Source organism: Lethenteron reissneri, chromosome 11 (assembly GCF_015708825.2).
Source record: "Lethenteron reissneri isolate LAM-NWPU_2019-01 chromosome 11, ASM1570882v1, whole genome shotgun sequence".
Classification (NCBI taxonomy): Eukaryota; Metazoa; Chordata; class Hyperoartia; order Petromyzontiformes; family Petromyzontidae; genus Lethenteron; species Lethenteron reissneri.
This window is the reverse complement of record NC_083789.1, coordinates 12,718,758-12,741,329: the sequence shown is the minus strand read 5'-3', so window position 1 is coordinate 12,741,329 and position 22,572 is coordinate 12,718,758. Positions and strand designations below refer to the sequence as shown.

General features: G+C 52.5%; 2 protein-coding genes across 2 annotated transcripts; one reads left to right on the top strand and one right to left on the bottom strand.

Annotated features, from left to right (window-relative positions):
• Positions 1-2,506: 2,506 nt before the first annotated feature.
• Positions 2,507-17,052, bottom strand: TPP1 (tripeptidyl peptidase 1). The gene is made up of 13 exons (XM_061550174.1): positions 16,897-17,052; positions 15,488-15,580; positions 12,975-13,114; positions 12,309-12,459; positions 10,989-11,113; positions 10,051-10,235; positions 9,097-9,295; positions 8,399-8,587; positions 7,165-7,237; positions 6,632-6,752; positions 6,120-6,278; positions 4,901-5,041; positions 2,507-4,294 (listed from the first exon to the last, which is right to left on the bottom strand). Exons 1-13 carry the CDS (start codon positions 16,938-16,940, stop codon positions 4,142-4,144), a joined length of 1,773 nt encoding a protein of 590 aa, XP_061406158.1. The 5' UTR covers positions 16,941-17,052; the 3' UTR covers positions 2,507-4,141.
• On the top strand, positions 17,032-22,462 carry LOC133341491 (protein YIPF3-like). Its single transcript, XM_061550175.1, has 8 exons — positions 17,032-17,218; positions 17,588-17,779; positions 18,497-18,649; positions 18,814-18,906; positions 19,049-19,180; positions 19,684-19,797; positions 20,246-20,369; positions 21,566-22,462. Exons 1-8 carry the CDS (start codon positions 17,159-17,161, stop codon positions 21,694-21,696), a joined length of 999 nt encoding a protein of 332 aa, XP_061406159.1. The 5' UTR covers positions 17,032-17,158; the 3' UTR covers positions 21,697-22,462.
• Positions 22,463-22,572: the final 110 nt, after the last annotated feature.

The window sequence follows — 22,572 nt, the reverse complement described above, 5'->3', positions numbered from 1 at the left end:
GAGTCCGAACTGCCTAACGTGTCATCGATTTGGGCAGCAGGAGGCAGTGCAATCCATCGTCTTGTACAGCACTAATGTATCCCGCCTTCAGCCCGCTCTCACGAGCGTGGTGAAGTATGGCCAACAGTCGCGCAGCGTGTGGAGAAGAGCCTCATCCAGCAGTGGAATAACGACCAGTGATGTACAATGTGCCCGTGGCGTCGTGTGAGCCTCTCCAGCCACTGGGGGCCGCTATATTCAGTCGCCTTTAACCCAAGAAAATCGGCTCTTCTGTTTCAGTTTTCAGTTTCATTGATTAGGTATAACCCTGTGAGCCATGTGCCTCTTGACTCGGGTGCAACCGCAACAAAACAAAAACATGAACAAGAAACATCTTCAAGTGACTACAGGCAACAGAAAAATCCTGGGAAAAACAGCAAAGTCCTCTTGCGACTCTTGATCAAGAATCGCGACAATTCATTGATTTTGCGTGGGGGGAGCAAACCCCCCACACCGTATCACAGGAGCCTCCTTTAGATTCGAAGTTACCGTGACTGCAAGGATCCATACTCTTTGGTTTTTTCGGTCTAGTCACGTAGGTGAAAACATAAAACAAATTAAATTAAATCACGACGTTTCGGAGGCAACACAGACGGGATCTTGTGTTGCCTCCGAAACGTCGTGATTATAGTCGCCTCCTTGCCACTCTCACGTCGCCACTCGCGGGGTCAGGGCTTCCCGTGACCTTCGCTCGCCGTTTCCTGCACCCCCGTCGATGAGTCTCTGGTCTCCTCCCGGCGTGGTCCCGGCCACAGCCACCTTTCCGCAGGTCACTTCGCCGTCTCTTGGTGGGTCGTCGTCGTTGTTGTTGTGCGTGTACCCGGTGCCATTCGCAAACATCAGCACTGTCGCGCCGGCGGCCACGGTGGCTATGAGATGTTATATTATCTCGCCTGGTACGCAGGAGGTCCCGATCCCATATCTGCCAACCCCTTATCGGTGCCTCCCATATTACAGAACAATTCGGACCTTATTGGTCACCCCGTGCCCTTACAAATCTCAACGTTCATCTTACAAAATCCCATCACAAATTGACAAAAAAAAAACACGTTCCTTCGGAGTGGGCAGGTAGGAACTTGGTTGGATAGCGCATTCGTGCACGACAGACAAATATGCACGACAGACAAATAATCCCTGGTGGGCACTGTGGAACCTGTTGTTCCTACCTGTATAATTGCCCTATTGAAACGGCTATACGCCGTATGGGGCCGTCCATAAATGACGTCACGTGATTTTGGACGATTTTTGACCCCCCCCCCCCTTGTCACACGTCGTCACAAAGTCAGACCCCCCCCTCAAATATGACGTCACAAAGCTCTGCACCCCCCTCCACCAAAACCATATTTCCATTTTGAAAATAAACCATGCTTTAAATCGCTTTAAACTATTGTCATTGTAGTGCGTATTAAATGTGGCGCAGCACTCTGATGTAGAAAACATTTATTAAAAAGTCTATTTAATTAAGTAGAACGTGTTGTCTATATCACGCATCGTCACAAACGTCTGACCCCCCCCCCCCACCCCCTAGGTGCGTGACGTCATTTATCGACGGCCCCTAAGGACCTCAAAACTCAATTTCCCTGCACAAGAATACAGATAAACTGTTTTATTCACAGGTATGTGATCTTGACGCCCGCTGTATATTTGGAGTTTGCGTGCCTCTCCCCGTGGTCACGTGGATTTTTCGCCGGATCCTCTGGTTTTCTCTCCACATTTATAATACTGGTAGGAACCTCCTGGTTACACCAGCCCACATGGGATTATTGTGTCCGTCCGTCCGTCGTGCAGGGAGGGGCTGGGTGGGGAGGGTGGGGAGGGGCTGGGTGGGGAGGGGCTGGATGGTGGGTGGGGCTGGGTGGGGAGGGGCTGGTCACCCCGTGGTGCCCTTATACAACTCAACGTTTAACCTACTCACGCCGGCTTGTGCCCGCCCTCACAGTCGGGCATATTTGCGGAATACACCACGCCGCCGTTGACCCTGGCCATTGACCGAGCAACCCAACGTTCCTACCAGCTCCCTCCGCAGGAATGTGTTTAATCAAGGTGTGTTCAGAGTATTTGCCTGCTATCCAGTTCCACGTGACAAGCGACTTTGTTGGGCTATCATTTGTGGCAAGGTCGCTGCTGAAAAAGCTTTTTTACTCGGCATTATCTGGTAAAATAAAAAAAAACATGCTTATAATTTAATAGGTGCTGTCGAACAACATTTGCCCCAACAGCCTCTGTAGGCTTTACCTATGTGTGCAAAATGTGTATTGAGTTAACTCCTTATTACAGCCCTGATGGTGCTGTTTGTTGCTGGTCGCTTGACGTTATAAAAAGCATGGATCTAAATTTGAACAATTAGTTCCTGACTGTACTCGCAAAGCCCGAGAAAGGAGAAAACAGCAATTGTCGCCCCCTCGTGTGCAAACTTGGAAGGGACCTCCTGCAAGAGTTGGAAGGATTTTCCCAGGTGAACAAAATGTAAAATCTTTCACCCAACAAATTAGCTTTTATTGCGTAAGTCTCGAATCGCACCACCACCCCAGAGGTCACACCTCCGTTAAATCCCGTCAAGTATAAACATCTACATCGGCGCAAACCAACGTTACCCGAGGCAGGAGAAGAAACGAGTGTGTCTGCAAAAGCCAGCGGACAAGAAGCAGTTCCTCATCATCGAATGCGCCCCGAGCAGGTCCACGGTAGTGCGGCCCTGGCCACTGTCCCTTCAGACCTTCACCAGCTGAGATCGTTCATCCCCACCAGGGTTTAGGAAGGCATGCAAATTCACAGCATGTCCAGGTCAAGCCTTGGACAGCCGGAGAATTGGAAATGTGTTTGGATGTCAATAATGAACGAGGCCAGACGCGCCCAGTTCAAACTGCAGTCTTCATCCAGCGAAGCCACGACACTCGGCAACCTGTGGCTCTGGAGCCGCATGCGGGTTTTTTTAAGGATTGTTTCCTGACGTTCTTTATTAAGGATCGTCTCATAATCACGTGCTCTTGATATATTGAGGGTAGGTAAAAATAAAATAATAAAAATTAAATCACGACATTTCGGAGGCAACACAAGCTTCCGTCATCAGGTGGGACAACCACAGCAAAAAAATAACTGAATGACTGCCCACGACAGTAATTCTGGGTTTTGTTGTTGCTGTGGTTGTCCCACCTGATGACGGACGCTTGTGTTGCCTCCGAAACGTTGTGATTTAATTTAGTTATTTTTATTTTCATTTTCATTTCCACCTACGTGACTTTACCGAAAGAACCAAAGAGTATGGATCCTTGCAGTCATGAAAACTTCAAATCTAGAATATTGAGGGTGTTTTTTTTTCCAAATTCGAAAAAAATGGCTATTGTTTTGGTTTCCGACCGCTTGACCTCGGGGCTGACTGAGCGATTGTTGGGGCTTGGCAGTGCCGCCGATCTAACAGCAGCTGGCACGCACCGTGCCCTACCACAACGCTACAATCGCTAAACCCTTTTGCCGAATCTTGATTTCAAAGATAAATGTAATTTAAGAAAAATGTACAAAGCAGTACGATTTGCTTCGATAACCAGTCCGCAGTAAATTGGTTTAAAGATCGGTAGCCTCACGCTGAAATGGGTTAGGTCGGCAGGTTTGCTGTGGCTTTTCAACATGGATGTGGTGACCCGGGACTCAATGTGCTGCGTTTAAGGATTCGTGGGGAGCCCTGACCGGCTTCATGAGGAAATCACACACACGGTGGCATGCACGTGAATACAGGGGCCAGGAGCGGCATCAGGCAAAAATTCTGCAGTTCCAAAGACTGCTTAATAACATGACACAGTGGCTAGGAGGCAGTTTGCAAGGTAGTGTTTGAAAGTATTTTGTGCGTGTGTGCAGTGCGAGTCTGTGTGTATGGTTTTGTAAGACCGTGACATTGGGATTGTGTGAGTGTATAACAGTGTGATCGTGGCGAAGTGTGGGAGTACCTCGGTGCGATTGTGGTGAGCGTGCGAGTCCGTCAGTGACAGCCCGGTGAGAGCGTGGGAGTGTGTGAGCACGTGGGACTGTGGTAAGCCTGTAGCGCGATGGCGAGTGCGAGCTGTGTAGGCGTTAAGGTCGTGAAGCCGCCCCCGCACGTCCGCGTGCGTCACTGCCGGGCGGTCCCTCTGAGCAGCGCTTTGAGCAGCGCCGGGTAGTTGGGGGTCCCCCAGCCCGTGACCGGGTCCCACCCTGGCGTGGCACAGAAGCCCACCAGCTGGCTCTGCTCGTCCAGGCAGCCCAGGTGGCACCCAGACATTACCTGCACAGGCAAGATCGCACCACAAGCACCGCGCTCACGTATCGGCGGTGTGGCTCAAACGAACGAATGCAGAGGCGTTCGGGGTCGTGCTGCCATGCGGTTCGCTGCCGTGTGGCTCTCTGCAGATGCGTGTTGTTTGGGTTGTGACCAGCTTAGCGCGCTGCGCTACAAACCCAGCAACCGAGTTCGATTCCCGCTCACGGCCAACACCAGTGACGATTATCTGAACATGTCATGGCCCTTCCCTAGGTCGACACTCAGCCTCAAATGAGTACTTGGTGTGGTGTGTAAACATCACCACTGGGGCGACAAACGCAGCCAGGCGTGGTGTTGGCCAATCACCCCCTTCGTGTGCAGTGCCGGCCTTCATATAACAGTCTGTTAAGGCTATACGGGGAGGTCTTTGCCCAGCATGTCATTCCGCTGATGTCCGACCTTTGGCCCCACGTTCTGGGCGCCGCTTTGGAAACCAAAGCGAATTGTCGTCATAGCGAACGACGCGCGGTACAACGGGAAAACACAAAGGGAGACCGGCTGAGCGAACGCGTGGGGGGCCCTGGCGGGAGGGGGGCAGGGCAGGAGGGCGAAGGGATGAGTGGCACTCACGTCGTAAATGGCGGTGTTTGGCCCCCGGCCGTTGCCCAGTGCATACAGGAGGGGGTTGAGGAAGCCGAGCGCTGGGAGGCCATGCTGGAGGCGGTGGTCGTTTACCAGCGCCACGATCCCGCCAAACACGGGCGTCGAGGCCTGCGGGCGCAGACAGCGGGCAAGAACGCTGAACAACTGGAGCGAGGAAGCGTGCTCATCCATAGAGTCAGTGGAGGGGGTTTCTTACAGCAGGGGATTCTGGGTAGAATGCTAGAGGCCAGAGAGGGTACCAAGAGTGCCTTTGACCAAATCATCTGGCACACACCCAGGGTAGTGCCTGGATAGTGCTCAGACAGGTGACCACACACTCTACTCGTCATATTGTTATCGACAACAGACTTGCAGGGATAGCGGTGGGCAGAAGGGCAGTAGAACAGGATAGCAAAATCCACTGCTGGACTTACTATGCTCCGAGATCTATAATCCCCATCTTCAACCCGCACGACCACATTTTCCAACACAGCTCTGATTTAGCAATCTTTGGAGAACGTAATCAACCAGGCTATGCGTTAACTGTGTGTTACCCGACTCTCCGCGTTGCATTGCATTGCATTACATTTACAAAAATTTGCTAAGTTTGTTCTCTCAATACCAGACTTGCTGGGTCTTTCTCTCCCCCTGCCGCCGCGGGGTGGATTTCCACACAGCTCTCTCATTGACATGCTAATTTCTCTACTCCAGCAGACCACCTCTCTCTCTGCCCCCCCCACCCCTCACTCTCTATTTAAGGCCACGACACAGAGGCATTGGGTCTCTGTGTGTCTATGTTGTGTCTCTCTCTATGTGTCTCTGTGTTGTCTCTCTCTGCTTGTGTGTCTGTCTGTGTGTCTCCGTGTCTGTGTTTTGTCTCTCTCTCAAATGTAGTTCTTCCTGATGGCGACTGCTTGTGTTGCAATCGAAACGTCTCATTCTATTTAATTTATTTTCTTTCTACGTGACTTTACCAAAAGAACCAAAGAGTAAGTGTAGTAAAGTTTAGTTTATTTTGTTTTAACCAGGTGAGAACTGAAGAGACTAAGAGAGTCTCATTTACAACCAAAATAAAATGAGAAAGAAAAATAAATTGAGCATCATCATCGTCCAGCGGTGAGTGTGGTCCCGCAGTCACAGAACCCCCACATCCCCAGCCCCCCCCAGCCCCCCGCAGCCCCCCGCTCGTGTCCCCGCAGCATCTCACCGATGTGCCGGACACCCAGGGGATGGGCACCAGGTTGGCGACCACCCAGTAGTTGCTGGAGAGTGCCGCCACGTCCGGGTAGGCGCGCCCACTCGTGTTGTAGTAGGACGCCGGCGGCAGGGGCTTCGTGTTCGCCAGGTAGCGCTTCACGGCGACCTCCTGCCATGCGCACACACAGAGGCAAAGATCCCCCGTGTAGCCTTCACAGACTGTTGAAGCAAGTGCTGTTAGCGAGCACCTATGAAAGCCAGCACGGCACGCGAGGGGGTGGGTGGCCAGCACCACGCCCGGCCGCCTTTGTCTCCCCCGTGGCGATGTTTACAGATTGCATCAGGTACTCATTTGAGGCTGAGTCGACCTAGGGGAGGCCCAGAACCGGTTCAGATAATCGTCACCGGTGTTGGCTGTGAGCGCGAATTGAACTCGGGTGGCGATGTTCGTAGCGCGGGGCGCTAACCGCCACACGACTGTGCTCCCCACGCGAGTCGGACGGAGGCAGTGAATAGAATCACCTGGTAGGGCGGCCGTGCAAAGACGTTGCTGAAGCCACCGCCGCTGATGTAGTCCGAGACCTCCTCCGTGACCTTGAAGGGGTCCTTAAAGGAGGTGCCCCCCACTGTGGTGACGTACGGACTGTAGAGCCACGTGGACAACGCACACACGCACTCATCATCATCCGCACAACACACTACATCCACCACTTATCACCACTCACCCTCGACCATGTCTGTGTGGCAGGTCGTTATGATAATAATGACAACTTCTACAGCGCTGTAACTTGCCAATTCAAGGATATGCTGAAAGGGTTTTGGTAATAAATCCACACACATGGGGTGCCGGAAAACCCCCAAAACACACATCACACGAGCATAGGTAACAGAGCTGAAGATACTTCACTCGAAACAGCGGTACCATCGGCTTCGCGTTCATAAGTGTGGATCATTCGGTTTTCAAAAGATTTAAACTCTCGGCGCAATAATTCCCAAACGTCCTCTCTGAAGCAAACTGGACTCGCAGGGGACAGACGATCGCGCGCGAGGTGCACCTGGAGGCTGGGAAGCTGGGCCGGAAGGTGTCCACATCCTTGGAAACCTCTCGGCAGCCGGCGCCTGAATCTCCTGTAATGCAGCGGCATGCCCACGGGGTCACGGACACGTGGGCTCGCAGACAAAGACCTCCTATATAGCCTTTACAGGCTGTTGGGGCAAGTGCTGTTAGCAAGCACCTTTTAAGGCCAGTATTGGTGTGGCCGGAACCACGCTCAGCTGCCTTTGTCTCCCCAATACTGATGTTTACATATCGGAGCAGGTACAGTACTCATTTAAGACTGAGTAGATCTAGGGGAGGCGGAGAATCCGTTCAGATATTTTGTTCGTCACCTACGTTGGCCACGATCAGGAATCGAACTTAGGTCACGGGGTTTGGAGTGCGGTAACCACAATTCGCCACTAAGTGGCGGTGACGTCACCACGGCAATTGTGCCAGGCTAGGAGCACTTTGAGGCCATGTGAAGTGTCAAAGACTAGCTGACAGAATGTCACGAGACAGACCCAGGTGCCATGGGTTGACTGAGATGACTGGCAGATGCACCAACTGTTCCCTCTCTCCTGTGTCAACTTGCTGAATTTTAGCCGTCCGGTGCTCTGCTCATTGTTGCAAGCATCGCTCCTCTGCCCTCCAGCTGTCTAGTAGCATCCTTCATGAGCCTCCTCCATAGAGGCTGATCTTGACACCGCTCGTGCCAGTCTTTGGCAAGTCAACTCAGGTCAACATCCTCCCATACCGTATCAGTCCACCTCTTTTCCAGCCCATGTCGTGTGCATTTAGCCCCCTCTATCCGGCCAAACAGAAGCTGCTTGGGCATGCGATGGCTGGGCATGTGGACTACATGACCCAGCCAATGCAGCCTTGTCTGCTCGAGGAGCTCACTGATGGGAATGTGTCCAGATCTTTCAAGGATTTGTGAGCTCCTCACACAATCCAGCCTGGTTAAACCCAGGATGGATTGTGTGAGGCCAGCCTGAATGTTAATAACCGGCACAGATGTTCTATCAGAGGGGTCCACGTTTCACAAGCATAGAGAAGAGAGGGCATGACTGTGGCTGAGAAGACAAAGCTTTGTGTGTAGCTTCCACACATGGGGTCACACACAGACGGGGTCATACACACAGACACAGATGGGGTCATTCACACGGTGTACCTCACACAGAGTCACATGCACGCATGGTGGCGGCGGGAATGCTAACCGCCCCCGACCACCCCCTCCCTACAACGCTTACCGGACGCGAAGAGGACGGAGATGCCACGCGCGCCGGCCTTGGCGAGCTCGTTGGACACGCGCGTCATGTACGCGCGAGACAGGCTGTCCTCGTCGTCGCCGTAGCTCACCGTGTGCACCCACGGCACGGACGACGTGTTGCTCAGCGCCAACAGCCACTGCAGGAACGGCTCCTGCGTCTCGCGCCGGCCTGCGGAGATGGCTCATTCTCCACTCGCCGCCCCCGCTCGCTCACTAACCAGCTCAGCCCCATACCCTCCTCTATTTTTATTTTGTCTTTTCCCCAAATATTTATCCCGATCGTGCTCTCGGCGTAACGACACAAGATGGAGAACCCACGACGGAATTGTCCGGAGAAGCACAGACTCCAGAGCTCGTTCTGAGATCCCTTCAAGTGACCTCTGATTCACACAGCAAGGGGCAGCTCTACCCTGCCACACGAGAGTAATACATTCACGTGATGCAGTCATTGGTGACCAGGCTGAGATCATGCATGTGGTTTAATCTCAAGCGGCTACCTGGATTCAAACCCAGGGTCTCAGTGCCGAAACCTCAGCGCCACCCATCCACCTCCCAAAATGCTCTACTATTGAAAGTAGGTATGAGAATAGGAAATGCTACCATCACATTATACCGCGTCACTACACCGTAACATATCGCACAAGCAAGCACAGACCGCAACTGTGACTGCTAGGGTACCTGGAGTGCTCCAGAACCAGGTGGAGATGTTGGCACCCAGACTCATGATGTACTCGATGTCCAGGCTGGCCTCCAGGCCGGCGCGGAAGCCTTGGTCGGGCCCCACCACCCGGCTCACCCGGCTCTGGTGTGGGAAGCCCTTCCCAAACAGAGCCATGAACTCCGACAGGTCCGACGCGTGGAAGTACTGATCCAGGAACTGCGCCGAAGGGGATGGGTGGGATGAGAGGTTGCGTGGCTGCTGCAGGGGACCACACTCAGCTGCGCGAACTCAACTGTCAGTCAGCCAAGCGGAAACTTCCATCGCTGCAGAACCGAGCCCCTAGCACTGCCGCCCCCCCCCCCCCCGCAGATTTTAAACCAATCACAGACCAGATTTTCGTCCAACCAAAAAGCTTCGTTTGGTTTCAGTTGATCTCATATTCATGCATGGTTCCTGAAGTTTGTGTGTGGAGTTAACATGTTAGGGGTCAGGAGGTATGGTTTAGGGTTCGAGATGGGGTCTGGAATGTATGGTTAGGGTTATTGCTTATGGTCTGGGGTTAAGATATAAGGTTAGAGAGAGGGTTCAGGGTTAGGTTCAGGGTTAGAAGTTAGGTTTCGGGATTAGGGTTAGGGATAATGGTTTGAGATTAGGCTAATGGTATAGGATGAGGGGTTAGAGTTAGACTTTATGTATAGGGTTTCATGTTTGGGGTGAGGCATTAGGGTTAGAGTCTAGAATTGGAGTCAGGGTTATGGTTTAGGAGTTAGGATGTAGGGTTAGCGGTTATAGCTAGGATTTAGTGGTTCGGGATTGGGGCTTACGGTAAGACTATCATTCGGAGTTTGGATTTACGTTTTGAGATTCGCGTGGGGGAACAGTTGTACGTGAGACCGCATTCCTTTCCGCAATAGGTGGGGAGACGGTGGTGTCTGCCCGTGAGTCGAGTGGTGTGTGCGCGCCGCTCGCACCTGCGCCACCGCCTGGCTGTTGTTGGGGTGGGAGCCGACGTCGGCGGCGCTCAGGTTGTAGCGCTGCCGCAGGACGCTGGGGTTCACGCCCAGGTGGAACGACACGTTGGGGGCAGCCCCGCCGTGCAGGGGTGGGATCCGCACGCCGCGGGGGTGCCACGACGGGAAACGGTGGACCCCCCCAACTGATGCGCGCATGCACATGCGCACACACACACGCACACACATGTAGGCACACACACACGCAAACACACACACGCAAAAACGCGTACGATGCTGTTAACATGCGGTCAGCATGAGTCTATCCACAAGCGTTCTATCGAAACCATAAATGATCAAAGCGATGTCCTACTCACTAACCGTGGAAGTGGTGCTCATCTGTTTACAGCCCTAAACTGGTGGTGTAAATTCCATATTCCTACGGCAGAGGCGAGTCTAATCATAGGAAATAAGCATTGGTCGACAAATCACCAAGCCGATTCTTAACTATAAAATATTCACAATAAACCCCGCCGTGCGGGCAAAGTAAAACTTTGAGTTTCAATTGGGAAAGAGAGTGAGAGGGGTGGGAAGGGAAGCCGAAACCTCGGCTGATGTGATGAGTTCTAAAATAATCCGTTTCCAAAGCAGGTAATTATAGCCAATCTAACCTGGGATGTATGTCGCTGACAACAATAAAATGTTAAATCAGGCATTGAGGGGAAAGTTAGTTAAACGAGGTTATAAAAGCACGTTTTCTGAGCAAAGCTTAGCGAACTCCAAATCACTGGCGAAACAAACTCTGAACGCAGCTAAATGTGCGTTGTGACTCCAGTGAAGGATGTGGAAGTCAGATGGTATCGGTAAAGCGGTAGACGTTACCGGCGTGGGGTTTCACTTCAGCAAAGTTCCTCTCGTGTTTTTGTGGGTGGGTGAATCGCGACGTCGGCGGCTCATACCGAAATCGAGGCAAGCGGCGAGCGACGTGGGCAGCGTGTAGGCGGAGAGGGAGCGCACCACCGTGTGCCCGTCGTCGCGCTCAAACCGCTGGAAGCGCGTTCCCGGGAGCACGCGGTGTGCCACCCTGCAAGCAGCCACAACACGTGGTGCCGAACACTCGGCTAATCATCACCTCCACACGGAGCGCTCCCCTCCACCGCCATCGCGGAGAGGAAACCTCCCATCACAGGCACGCAGCCCTGTCGCCACAGGCGAGCGAGCCGGGAAGATCGTGGTCAACCCTGGCTGGGCCTCGCCAAGTCAACAATCGTTGTGGGCCTCTGCCCAGGCAGACAAATGGCACCGTGCTGGCAGAGATGGGCAGGATCTACTTTAAAAGCAATGTAAATATGTAATGTCATTACAATTGTAATATGTGGTTCATGATGAAAAATAAGAATACGCTTTATCCTTTCTGGCAATAATTGCCAATAATTGTAAAGCGTATTTCTATTTTTTCATAATTTTGATACTGGCAAAAAGGGCACATCGATATGTGGTTGGTATTTAAATTACACACCAAGTACTTGCAATTTTTACCCAAATTACACAAGACATGGTTAATTTCCTAAATTTCTAAATTGTTTGTATTTTGCCCTACCCTGCGTGTGGGTTCTGGTTGATGGTGGGAACTCGGCCTATATTATGTCCAGGGGGGCAGGGTCACAGGTGGAATAGGTGGCACGTGATTGGTAGTAGCCACAGAGAGGTATAACTTTCATTTTTATTTATCCACTTGTAGTACTTTGTATTTTTTGCACTGGTTGCACCAGGTTGATGCACGACATTTCCATTAGGAGCTTGACCATGTACAGTTGTTCTTAGTTCTAGATTTGAAGCTTTCGTGACTGCAAGGATTCATATTCTTAGGTTTTTTCGGTAAAGTCACGTAGGTTTTTTGCGATAACTAGGTTTCAGTTGTGTAACCAGGTTCCCATTGAAAAATGGACATTCATTGCCAAATAGGTTTTACCTGTGGCATTAATAAACCAGTAAACCAAACCAATACTGGATGGGGTGTGCTGGGGGTGGAAATATTTTCTGGATCGCTGCAAGCCCAGACAGACTGGGTTTCAATGAAACGTTGATTGTAGGTGGTTCTGAGGGTACTGGAGGTTGTAGAGGAGGTGGTATGTGAGTATGTACGTTGAACTTCTTTTGCACCGTACGTAGCCAACTGTGCTAATCTGAGGTGTGGTAGCTGTGAAGAGTGGAGGTGGTTGTAGATTTGGTGGTGGCCATCGCGGCTAAACTGAAGCTGTGCCGGGCGGGTCGCTTACCGAGCCGACATGGAGCACAGAAGGAAGTCGTGCGTGAGCACCGAGTTACACTGGGTCACCCCGTGCACCGCCAGCCAGCTCCGCACGGTGCGCTCCGTCTCCTCGCTCGGACGTACCAGCTCCCCCACCTCGTCCAGCGACAGGTGACGGCCTGCGCCACACACAGGTTAACGGTGCGGAGTCATCGTCATGGCCACATCTGCTAAAGAGGTGGCGTCTGCGGAAACTCTTTAGCAGAGGCTGACACTCACCCAGGTGAGTGCGGCGGGGTGAGAGAGAGTTTGGCAGCGAGTGTGCGATTTGTGAGTATGTGTATGTGAGTATGTAAACAAATGTGTAAGCGAGCGAGAGCACGCGAGTGTATGAGCAAGTGAGCACGTGTGTGTGCGGGAGCAGTCGTGCAGCGGTTAGCGCATTGCGCAACAAATCCAGCGACACAAGTTTGATTCACACTAACGGTCAACACAAGTGCAGATCATTTGAATCAATCCTGGGCCCCCCATAGGTTGACTGGGCCTCAAATCAGTACCCGGTGCGACATGTAAACATCGCCACGATGGAGACAAAGGCGGCCGGGCGTGGTACTGGCCATGCCGGCCTTCATAGTTGCTCGCTACCAGCACTTGCCCCAACAGTGTTAAAGGCTATACGGGGGATCTTTGTCACCATAGTTCTCCGAGGTCGGGTCAGACACGCGATCCACCACAGCGAGAAGAGCCTCCACGTTCTGCTGCTTCAGTGCAAAGGTCAACTCCACCTCCGAGTCGGGGGCCACATCGCCCAGGGGATGCCACCCATCTGGGGCCCTGCATGTGTGCACACACGTACACCACGGGTCACCAACATCATCACATCTACCACCACCACCACCACAAACATCAAAACCATAAGGGACTGCCCCGCTGCATGGACACTGTGTGTGTACACAGATGCCACGGACTACCACCACCACCAATGGCGGAGCCAGGATTTTCAGGTGGGGGGGCAACCCCTCCAGCAATGAAAACTGATAGAGGAGTTGTTAGTAAGTAAGGACATGTCCCTTGATTTTAATTCGACGCGTGTGCGGCGATGGCGCAGCCATTGATCAAGGGTCGAATTCGAACAGCGTGTGATCGGCATCGCGCTCGCTTAAGGTGAATGCCTTCAGGGAAGTCGTGTACTGTATACGCAACTGCGCACAATTCTGTGAGTCACTTATAACTGCTTTGCCGCTACTTATTGCCAATTATGGACTATTGTCCTATCATCTCATAGAGTCCCTGGCATGTAATAATATGCTACACAGTGGCAGTGGGGGTTGCAAAATGCCGATTTATCTCTATGTATATATAAAAGGGAAATTTGTGATTATGTGTGTCTGTTAAAAATGTTTAGCGTACTTCTCGACATGCAAGAAACTTGAAATTTGCCATGTGGGTACTTTCCAGACTGTACACCTTGCAAAAATTATGAAAAAACATCTGTCATGTGACCCGCGCATGTGGAAGAGTAACACAGTGTGCCTGCTCATGTCACTCCCCCCCCAACCCTCCGCGGCGCGAGTAAAGTGCCAAACAAATGTGTTGCAGGTCTAAGGCGTTCTTCGCGCAGCGTTGCTGCTTTATTATTTCAGTCGTTTACTGCCGTACGCACCCTGAAAGTTGCGTGTGTCTGCAGCAAGCGCGTGTATGTGTACCTATGGACGCGGACGTGCGCGCGTGTGTGTGTGTGGGGAGCGGTAGTGTAGCGGCTAGCGCGCTGCGCTACGAACCCGGCGACCTGGATTCTATTCCCGCTCACGGCCACCACCGGTGACAATTATTTTAACTGGTCCTGGGCCTCCCCTAGGTCGACTCAGCCTCAAACGAGTAACTGGTGTGGTGTGTGAACATCGCCACTGGGGAGACAAAGGCGGCCGGGCGTGGTTAATCCAAGCCCCGGGCAAAGCCGGGTAGTAAAGCTAGTTACTAATAAACTCCAATGATCCGATCGAAATTAGTGATTTTGATCAGATCATTGGGGGGGGCATGTGCCACCAAACCCCCCCTACTGGCTCTGCCAGTGACCACCACCACCATGATCACGACCAGCACAAATCTCACCATCGTCACCACAATAATCATCAGACCATAAACGACACCACTCTCAACTATCGATATTATTTTAACCATCAGTGCAATCATGTGAACTATCATCACCACCACCGTCACGATCATCACACGACCACTACCATCAGCACAATAATCACTCCGTCACTGCTAGTGGGCGCTGCTGTGGCTCTTCGCGTTAGGGCAGAGAGGGGGAAGGGTGGGGGGGAAGGGTGGGGGGGATGGGGTGCGGACGACCGGGAGGGGTGGGGGGGTAAAGAGGAGGAGTGGTTTGGGGGAGAGGGGGTGGAAGAGGATGGGGCGATAATGTCGGGAGGGGATAGGGGTATGGGGGGGATGGGGGTAGGGGAGGGATGGGGGGGATGGGGGGTTAGGGGCAATAGGATAGGAGGTGAGGGGGATAGTGGGTGAGGGGGGGGGATAGGTGAGGGGGATAGGAGGTGAGGGGGGGGATAGGAGGTGAGGGGGGGGGATCAGAGTGACAGGCGGCTAAAGTGCAGCAAGTTGGCACAGTAGGGGGTGCTACAGCTGGTGGTGCATCTACCGGTCATCTCAGCCAACCCATGGCACCTGGGGTCTGTCCCGAACCCGCCTGTCGGCGAGCCTTGGACACTTCACGTGGCTTCAAAGTGCACCTAGCCTGGCACGGGCGCTGTGGGGACGTCACTTAGTGGCGAATGGCGGGCATTGGAGGGGGTGGAATAGGGGGTGGGGGATGGGGGGGATGGGGTGTAGGAGGGATAGGGGCGGATGGGAGTGATGGGGGCGGATGCAGATGGGGGGGGGGGTGATGGAGGGGTGATGAGGGGGGAAGTGATGGGGGCGATAGGGGGTGGGGTAGTGTAGCAGTTAGCGCACAACGCAGCTGGAAATCCAAGTTTGATTCCCGCTCACGACCAACACCAGTGACGATTACCTGAATCAGTCCTGGTTCACCCCTAGGTCGACTCAGCCGCAATTTGTATTCTGTGCGTGGTGTTGGCCACCCACCCCCCTTCTCGGCCTTCAAAGGCGCTCGCTAACAGCACTTGCCCCAATAGTCTGTTAAGGCTATAAAGGGGGGGGGGGGGGGTACTTTGTCTTTGTTACCCGAGAGGCTGATCGGGCTCCAGCGGCAGCACGGAGCCCTGGCTGGTCCTCGCCTCCAGCAGCAGCGCCAGCAGCGAGAGGCAGACCAGGGGCCTGCGGCACGGGGCCACACGGGGCCACACGGGGAGCTGAGTGAGGTCAAGCCAAGGGAGTCGGTCACGAGCCACACGGGATATCGGAAACAAGGCGGGCAAGGCGATGTGTACAGCTCCGTGGACACGGAGACGAAACGAGAGACAAGGGGTCATGGTTAAGGACACAGCTAGGCCTCGGCAAGGTAAAAGTTAAAATGTAAAAAAAACAACGAGCCTACCTTTACCTTACCTTTTACCTTACCACAATACATTCACTCTACCCTACCTTTTACCCTTACCCCATACAAACTACCCGATTACAGGGTAATTACTGGGGTACTACTACACATGAACAAGGTTTATAACGATAAATGCTATAGGTAGAGCGCGTTATTCATATAGAATACTCTCGATGATTCCAATTTTACACGCTTTCTTTGAACTTACTCTGTACGTTGTTGTCGTTGTTGTATCCTCAAACCTTGTAACTCAATTTTAACCCACTTCCCAATGTGGTATCGACTGTAAACTTGGTATACGTATGTCTGATGACAACACTATATTCTGTAATAAACAATATGTTTTTACACGATCTTTTTTATGTTATGTTTCGGCTTGGGTCTAATTGTAATTGGCCACGGTCCCCTTACGTTATGGAAAGCTTCGGGGCCACTTCCTGGAGTAGTGGAGTTCTGCCAATACTCGTACATGTAATACAAGTGTGTGTTTAATTAAAAAAAAAATATTACTTATTAAATGGAGGCCACGGACTGCGCCACGGAGCTTTTAGCGGTAAACAAGGCACCGTATTTACCGGGTAACACTTCGCGCTACCTTTACCCTACCGGGTAATTCTTCCAAGCTACCTTTACCCTCCCCTTTACCTTACCCCTTGGCATGTCGACACCTTTACCTTTACCCTTTTACCCGGTAAAAAGGGTAAATTACCTTACCTTGCCGAGGCCTAGATACAGGGACACGGAGAGAGGCATTCAAGAGACATGTGGTGACACATGGGGTCACATGGGGTCACATGGGGACACGGGCACGCAGAGACATTGAGATACACGGGGACACACATGGGGACACATGGGGACACGGGCACGCAGAGACATTGAGATACACGGAGACACACATGGGGACACATGGGGACACGGGCACGCAGAGACATTGAGATACACGGAGACACACATGGAGACACACGGGGAAACACGGGGAAACACGGGGAGACGGGCTAGCAAGAGACGACAGCGAATTTAAGAATCAAGGGACTCTGCGACCCCGAGTGGATCGCCTTCTTCTTCTGCCCAGTCAGTGGCCCCTGACCCGGCCTACCTGGGCGCCCCCCGGCTCTGCGCGTTGCTCGTCGCGGTCCGCATGGGGGATGCTCTCTCCTCTGCTGCCCCGACCGCCGCCGTTGTCCTCAACGAGCTGCCAGCGGTCACGTGACGCGAGCCGTCAGCTGACCGCGGTGACGTCACGACTTCCGCGTCCGTGTTGACGTCGCGAGTTCCTGGACACGTGGACCCGGACCCCCCCAGCGGGAGCTCAGCGGCACCCACCCGGACCCCTCCGCTCAGCGCGATCGCCCTCGCCCATGGCGGACAGCACGGGCCAGGAGAAGACGTGGGACGCGTACGGGACCCCCTCTGCTCGGGTGAGGAGTAGTGGCAGGGTGGTGGGTAGGGGTGAGGAGTAGTGGCAGGGTGGTGGGTAGGGGTGAGGGTCGCAATGTTTTGCCCAGACCCATCTCTCAGGACTCGCCCCGTCCAAAACCGTGCGGCGATCCGGTCATTAAGCTCGACACACCAATGCCGGTTCAAACTTAATAGCTGCCACACGAACAGACGCCAGTGCCCGGACCGACCGGGTCAATCTCGGCAAAACCTGTGGCGCAATCACGCTCGTGAGCCCAGGGGTCTCATGCGACTCGGGGATGGGTGGGGGGGTAGAGGGGACCCTGAGTTCTTGCAATAATTCTGAGTCGTGTGTTCCCCCCCCTCCCTTGTTTGACCCCCACCCTCAGGAGGGGTCCCGGCCCGGCTCGTCGGCCGTTGTCGACATGGAGAACCTTGACAACGCATCTGGCTCCAGCTTCGAGGAGGTGGATGAGCCGGGGGGACCCGCGCGGGACCGTCGCGGGGGCGGCGGAGAGGACGAGGAGTTCCTGGGCATCTCGGGGCTCCACAGGGAGCTCGGGAAACAGGTGGTCGGACAGGTACAGCCGGCATCGACAGCCTGTCACGGGGCCCAGAGGCAGGAGCCGAACGAGCGTGGGGACAGGGGGTGCTTGCCCCCCCTGGTGGCAAAAGCTACAAATTGGGGCCCCCTTGACAAACCACGTTTTCAACAGCAGTGTAAAAGAACAAATATTTAAAACGCGATTTAATTGGAATTCTTATGAAAATGCTTAAGTTTACCTTCCACGTTTTATTAAATTCGAGCAATCGCGTTTCGCTTCCGCAAATCAAACATTTGGGCCCCCTCTGAACTGATGTCATTATGTCCCTTGGGCGAGAAGTTAACTCCCTCGCCTCGTACACAGGTCGTGAGTTCGATCCCCACCCTGATGCCTGTATATATGGAGTGTGCGTCTCTCTCCCAGTGGTCACGTGGACTTTTCTCCGGGGCCTCCAGTTTTTTTTCTCCACGTTGAGAATATGCGTTTAGAGTATTTGGCTGCGAAACATTTCCACATAAGCCACTTAATTGGGCAATTTTTTTGGCCAGTTCACTACTGAAAAGATATGTAGCTCAGTGGGCCTTATCTGGTAAAATATGGATCATAACAAAGTTCCGAGTTGGGACCGGGATCTGCGTTATAACGAAGTTCCACTTAAAACTTGAGGTATTGGTCAGGACTGGAGTCGAGTTAAGACTGGGGTCCGGGGTCGGCATGGGGGGCCCGAGCAGTGTCTGTTGCTGTGCCCTGCAGGTGTTGTCCGCGAGCTCGGAGCGCGCAACCAAGGCCTTCGCCTTCTACGCCAACATCGACTTGCTGCGGCCATACTTTGACGTGGATCCCGCGCAGGTGCGCGAACGCCTCTTCCAGTCGCTCATTCCCAAGCGCCAGATGAACCGGCCCCAGGTGTGTACACCCCGCGCACAGCAGCCCCTTCCCGTGCACTCGGGTCGCTAGGTTCCTAGCACAGTGTGCTAACCACTGCCGCTACGCCCCACAGGTGTGCATGATGCACGGGCACCTCGGTTATCGACTGATGGTTTAGGGTCCGTGCGTGTGTGTGGTTGCAGGGAGTGGAGAGGGAGTTGTACGGGCCACTGATGCTCGTCTTCACGCTGGTGGCCATCCTGCTGCAGGGCATGAAGACCTCGGGCACCATAATCGTGGGGCTCTGCAGGGGGCGCACCACTCGTACTGCTCACAGGCCACCTTCAATGCTAACTTGGTCTGGGCCTTATGTTCCCAGTAGCCGAGTTGTGAGCGAGGCCTAAGTGTGACCCCATGCGTGTGTTTGTGTGTATGCAGAGGGAGGGCACGCTGATGGGCACGGCCCTGGCCACATGCCTGGGGTACTGGCTGGGCGCCTCCGGGCTACTCTACCTTCTGGCCTACGTGACCGGAACACGCATCTCCATGAGTCAAACCCTGGCGCTCATTGTAATGGCCTCTATAGTACCACGATCATCACTGCAACCACTTACAGTCACCACCATCCCCACAACCACTGACATATTCACCACAGGCATAATGAAGATCCACTATAACCACTGTCAGTCACCACAGCTCCAGCCACCACAACTATGCCTACCACTCACCACCACCCTCCATTACCTAAACAACCATCCCTATAATCACCATCTGCTTCACAGCCGCCACCTCCAATAATACAACCTCCAATATACAATCATAATGACCACCACCCAAACTACACCCACCACACTTTTCACAGCTATCAACCTCCTCTCCAACGACCCACCACAACCACCCCCACAATCACCACCACCCCCTCCACAGCCATTACAAGCAGCACTTTTACAATCGCAAAGAGATCCAATGAAATTCAAACCACAAATTCTTCATGGCTACCTCCACGACAAACATTACCACCTCCAGACGTGCCATCACAACCACCCCTCCCCCCAACCCATTTATGTTCACAGGGCTACAGCCTCTTCAGCCACTGCGTTGTGCTGCTGGTCACGTATAACGTGCACGTGCACGCCCTCTTCTTCTCGCTCTGGATCGTCGTCGGGGGCCTCTCCGCCCTCCGCATGGCGAGTGCCGTACACCACACACTGAGCAAGCCTCATGTAGAGAGCACTCCGCATATATTCAGAGAACACACTGACATGTCCACAGTTGATGCCAACTCAGGGGTTTCACCATAGTGTTCACACGGTGAATAACATCCGTTATTGGCCCTTATAGCACATAACCTCTGTGGTTTAAGGCAGTGTTATTTACAAATGTAGAGTGTTTTGTTCTCCGTTCCAAGTGTAGCGTTTTGGTTTGGGCTCCATGCTGAGCATTTCTTCTCCTAAGCTTTTGCTACGCATGACTGCGGGCATCTTCAAAAGTTGAAATGAAGGTGCTAGCAGTATTGCATGGCCATAGAGACCACACTTTCAGTGGCTGCAGATTCCGAAATGTTAAATATTTCTGTCATGGTATTGTGGTGGCGAGGGTTATAATGTCGTGATGGTTTTATGGTGGTGGTTTCAGGTGATGGTGCTAGCATCGCGGGCTCCGGGCTATCGCCAGCGGATGGTACTGTGCGGGACACTCGCTTCACTGCACATGCTGTCTCTGCTGTACTTGCACTTCACGTATCATCGGGTGGTGGAAGGTACGCGGCTTATTGAACACACACAAATACCCACCCTCTATGTTTAGAACACTCAGACCAGTCACACCTGCAGTGCACATGCTCAGACCAACAAATATCCCTAGCCTACACAGGATGTTGGGGCAAGTGCTGTTAGTAAGCACCTATGAAAGCCAGTAAGGCACAAAGCAGTGGATGTCCAGCACCATGCCTGGCCACCTTTGTCTCCCCAGTGCTGATCTATACATACCACACTAGGTACTCATTTCAGGTTAAGTAAACCTAAGGGAACCCAGGACCGATTTAGATATTAGTCACCATTGTTTGCGGTGAGCAGGAATCAAACACAGGTCGCCGGGTTCGCAGAGCAGTATGCTAACCAATGCACAACCTCTCCCAACAACCGCCATTCGCCACCAAGTAGTGGTGTCATCGCCACGGTGCTTGTGTCAGGCCAAATGGACCTTGTGGCCACATGAACTGTTGAAGGCTCGCTGGAAGGTCATGGGACAGACCCAGATGCCATAGTTTGACTGAGATGACACACACTGACACGGTACATAAAATACACCCCTTTATCTAAATACACGCAGCACACACCCAGACCAACATACAGTAGTAGTAAGTCCTTGTTTAAAGCAGTAGATGCGTTCCTGAAACGTGCCGCATTAAGCGAAAATCTCGTTAAGCGAAAACAATTTCCCCATGAATAATGTAACAATGAAGCATGGCGAGGTACGATGAGCTGTATATCTCTTTTTCAGAAGTAATCTGGCCACAAATAATAGCTCAACGAAGTGGCTTCTCTAGAAATGTATTGCAGCAAAATAGCCTCAACGCATGTTTATAAATAGAGGGAAAAACTGGAGGACCTGGAGCAAAATCCACACTACCACAGGGAGAATATGCAAACTCAAAATAAACAGACATCAGGGTCAGGATCGAACCGATGACCTCCTACATACCAGGCGAGGTATTTGACATCTCACGACTGTAGTTCATCGACCGTGCAGAAATCGCGTTATAAGGGGCACGTTTTGCATTGTTCGAAAAGTGTTTCCGAAAGCAAGAACTGTGTTATAGTGAAAATGTGGTGTGAATACCACACGTTAAGCGAGGGCTTACCGCACATGTGGATTCAGCACATACCCGAACTCATAACATACACAGTGCACAACCTCCATCACAACGCCTCCCCCTGTTTCTCTCTGGTGCAGAGCTGATGGAATCTCTGGAAGGACGAACGTCCATGGGCCGGGCGTCTCGATCCATTACAGACGTGGCCTCCGAGGGCCAAGTCAGCTTGCTGCTGGCTACAACACGGCTCGGAATCACAGCACATACATAGAGGCCCCTCGTGCGCACACACACGTGTACAAGGGGGCCCAGACACAGCCCTCCATGGCGTGTGCTCACACCGTGAATAACTTGTCCGTTCGAGGTCTTCTGGGTTTGGATACATGTTGAGCATTTATTCTCTCAAGCTTTTGCATGCACTACTGCGGGCAGCTGCAGGAGTTGAAATGAAGATGCCCGCCCACTTGTTGTTTTTAAGTTTGTTGTCCTTCCCAGTACCTCCGATTAGCACTGTTGGCTATGTACGGTGCGAAAGAAGTTTAACATACATATCGCATGGCGAAGGCTTTATAGAAAATTACGCTGAACGAGCGACCTAACATGGAAGATGACACTTGGATGCGAAAACCTACGTGTTGAAACCCCTCTCCACTGTTCATACGAAAGCTGGGCCTAGTCTCCTGTAGAGACCTCAATGAGCACCTTGGATGCCTCTTGATGGAACAGGGGGTCACCTCGTTACTTCTGCAGTGTCCGTGTTCCCAGGAAACTGTAAATACCTTGCGTATTAGGAAGCATAGCGCTTCATTAAATATAAATATTTTACTGGTCGTAATTAATTTTTAAATGTATTGGTGGCAAGTGATGAATGGATGTTGCTGTATTGGGTGTTGGTAGTGCTGTGGAAAGCAGCAGTTATGGGGCTTCTTGCTGTAGTTGTGCCTTTCTTTGCACAATGTTAAAATAAACGTGAGGAGGACGTTTGTGATGTTGAACTCGATGTTCTTAATAAATATGCTTTATTTCCTTTATCGGCATTTGACACAAGACCAGGTTTGTTTCTGGGGTGAGGACTTTTGCCTCATTGCAACAGAGAATTTAAGCCACAGATCTCACGTGTGTGTAGGTGACACCGTTTCAAGTAGTG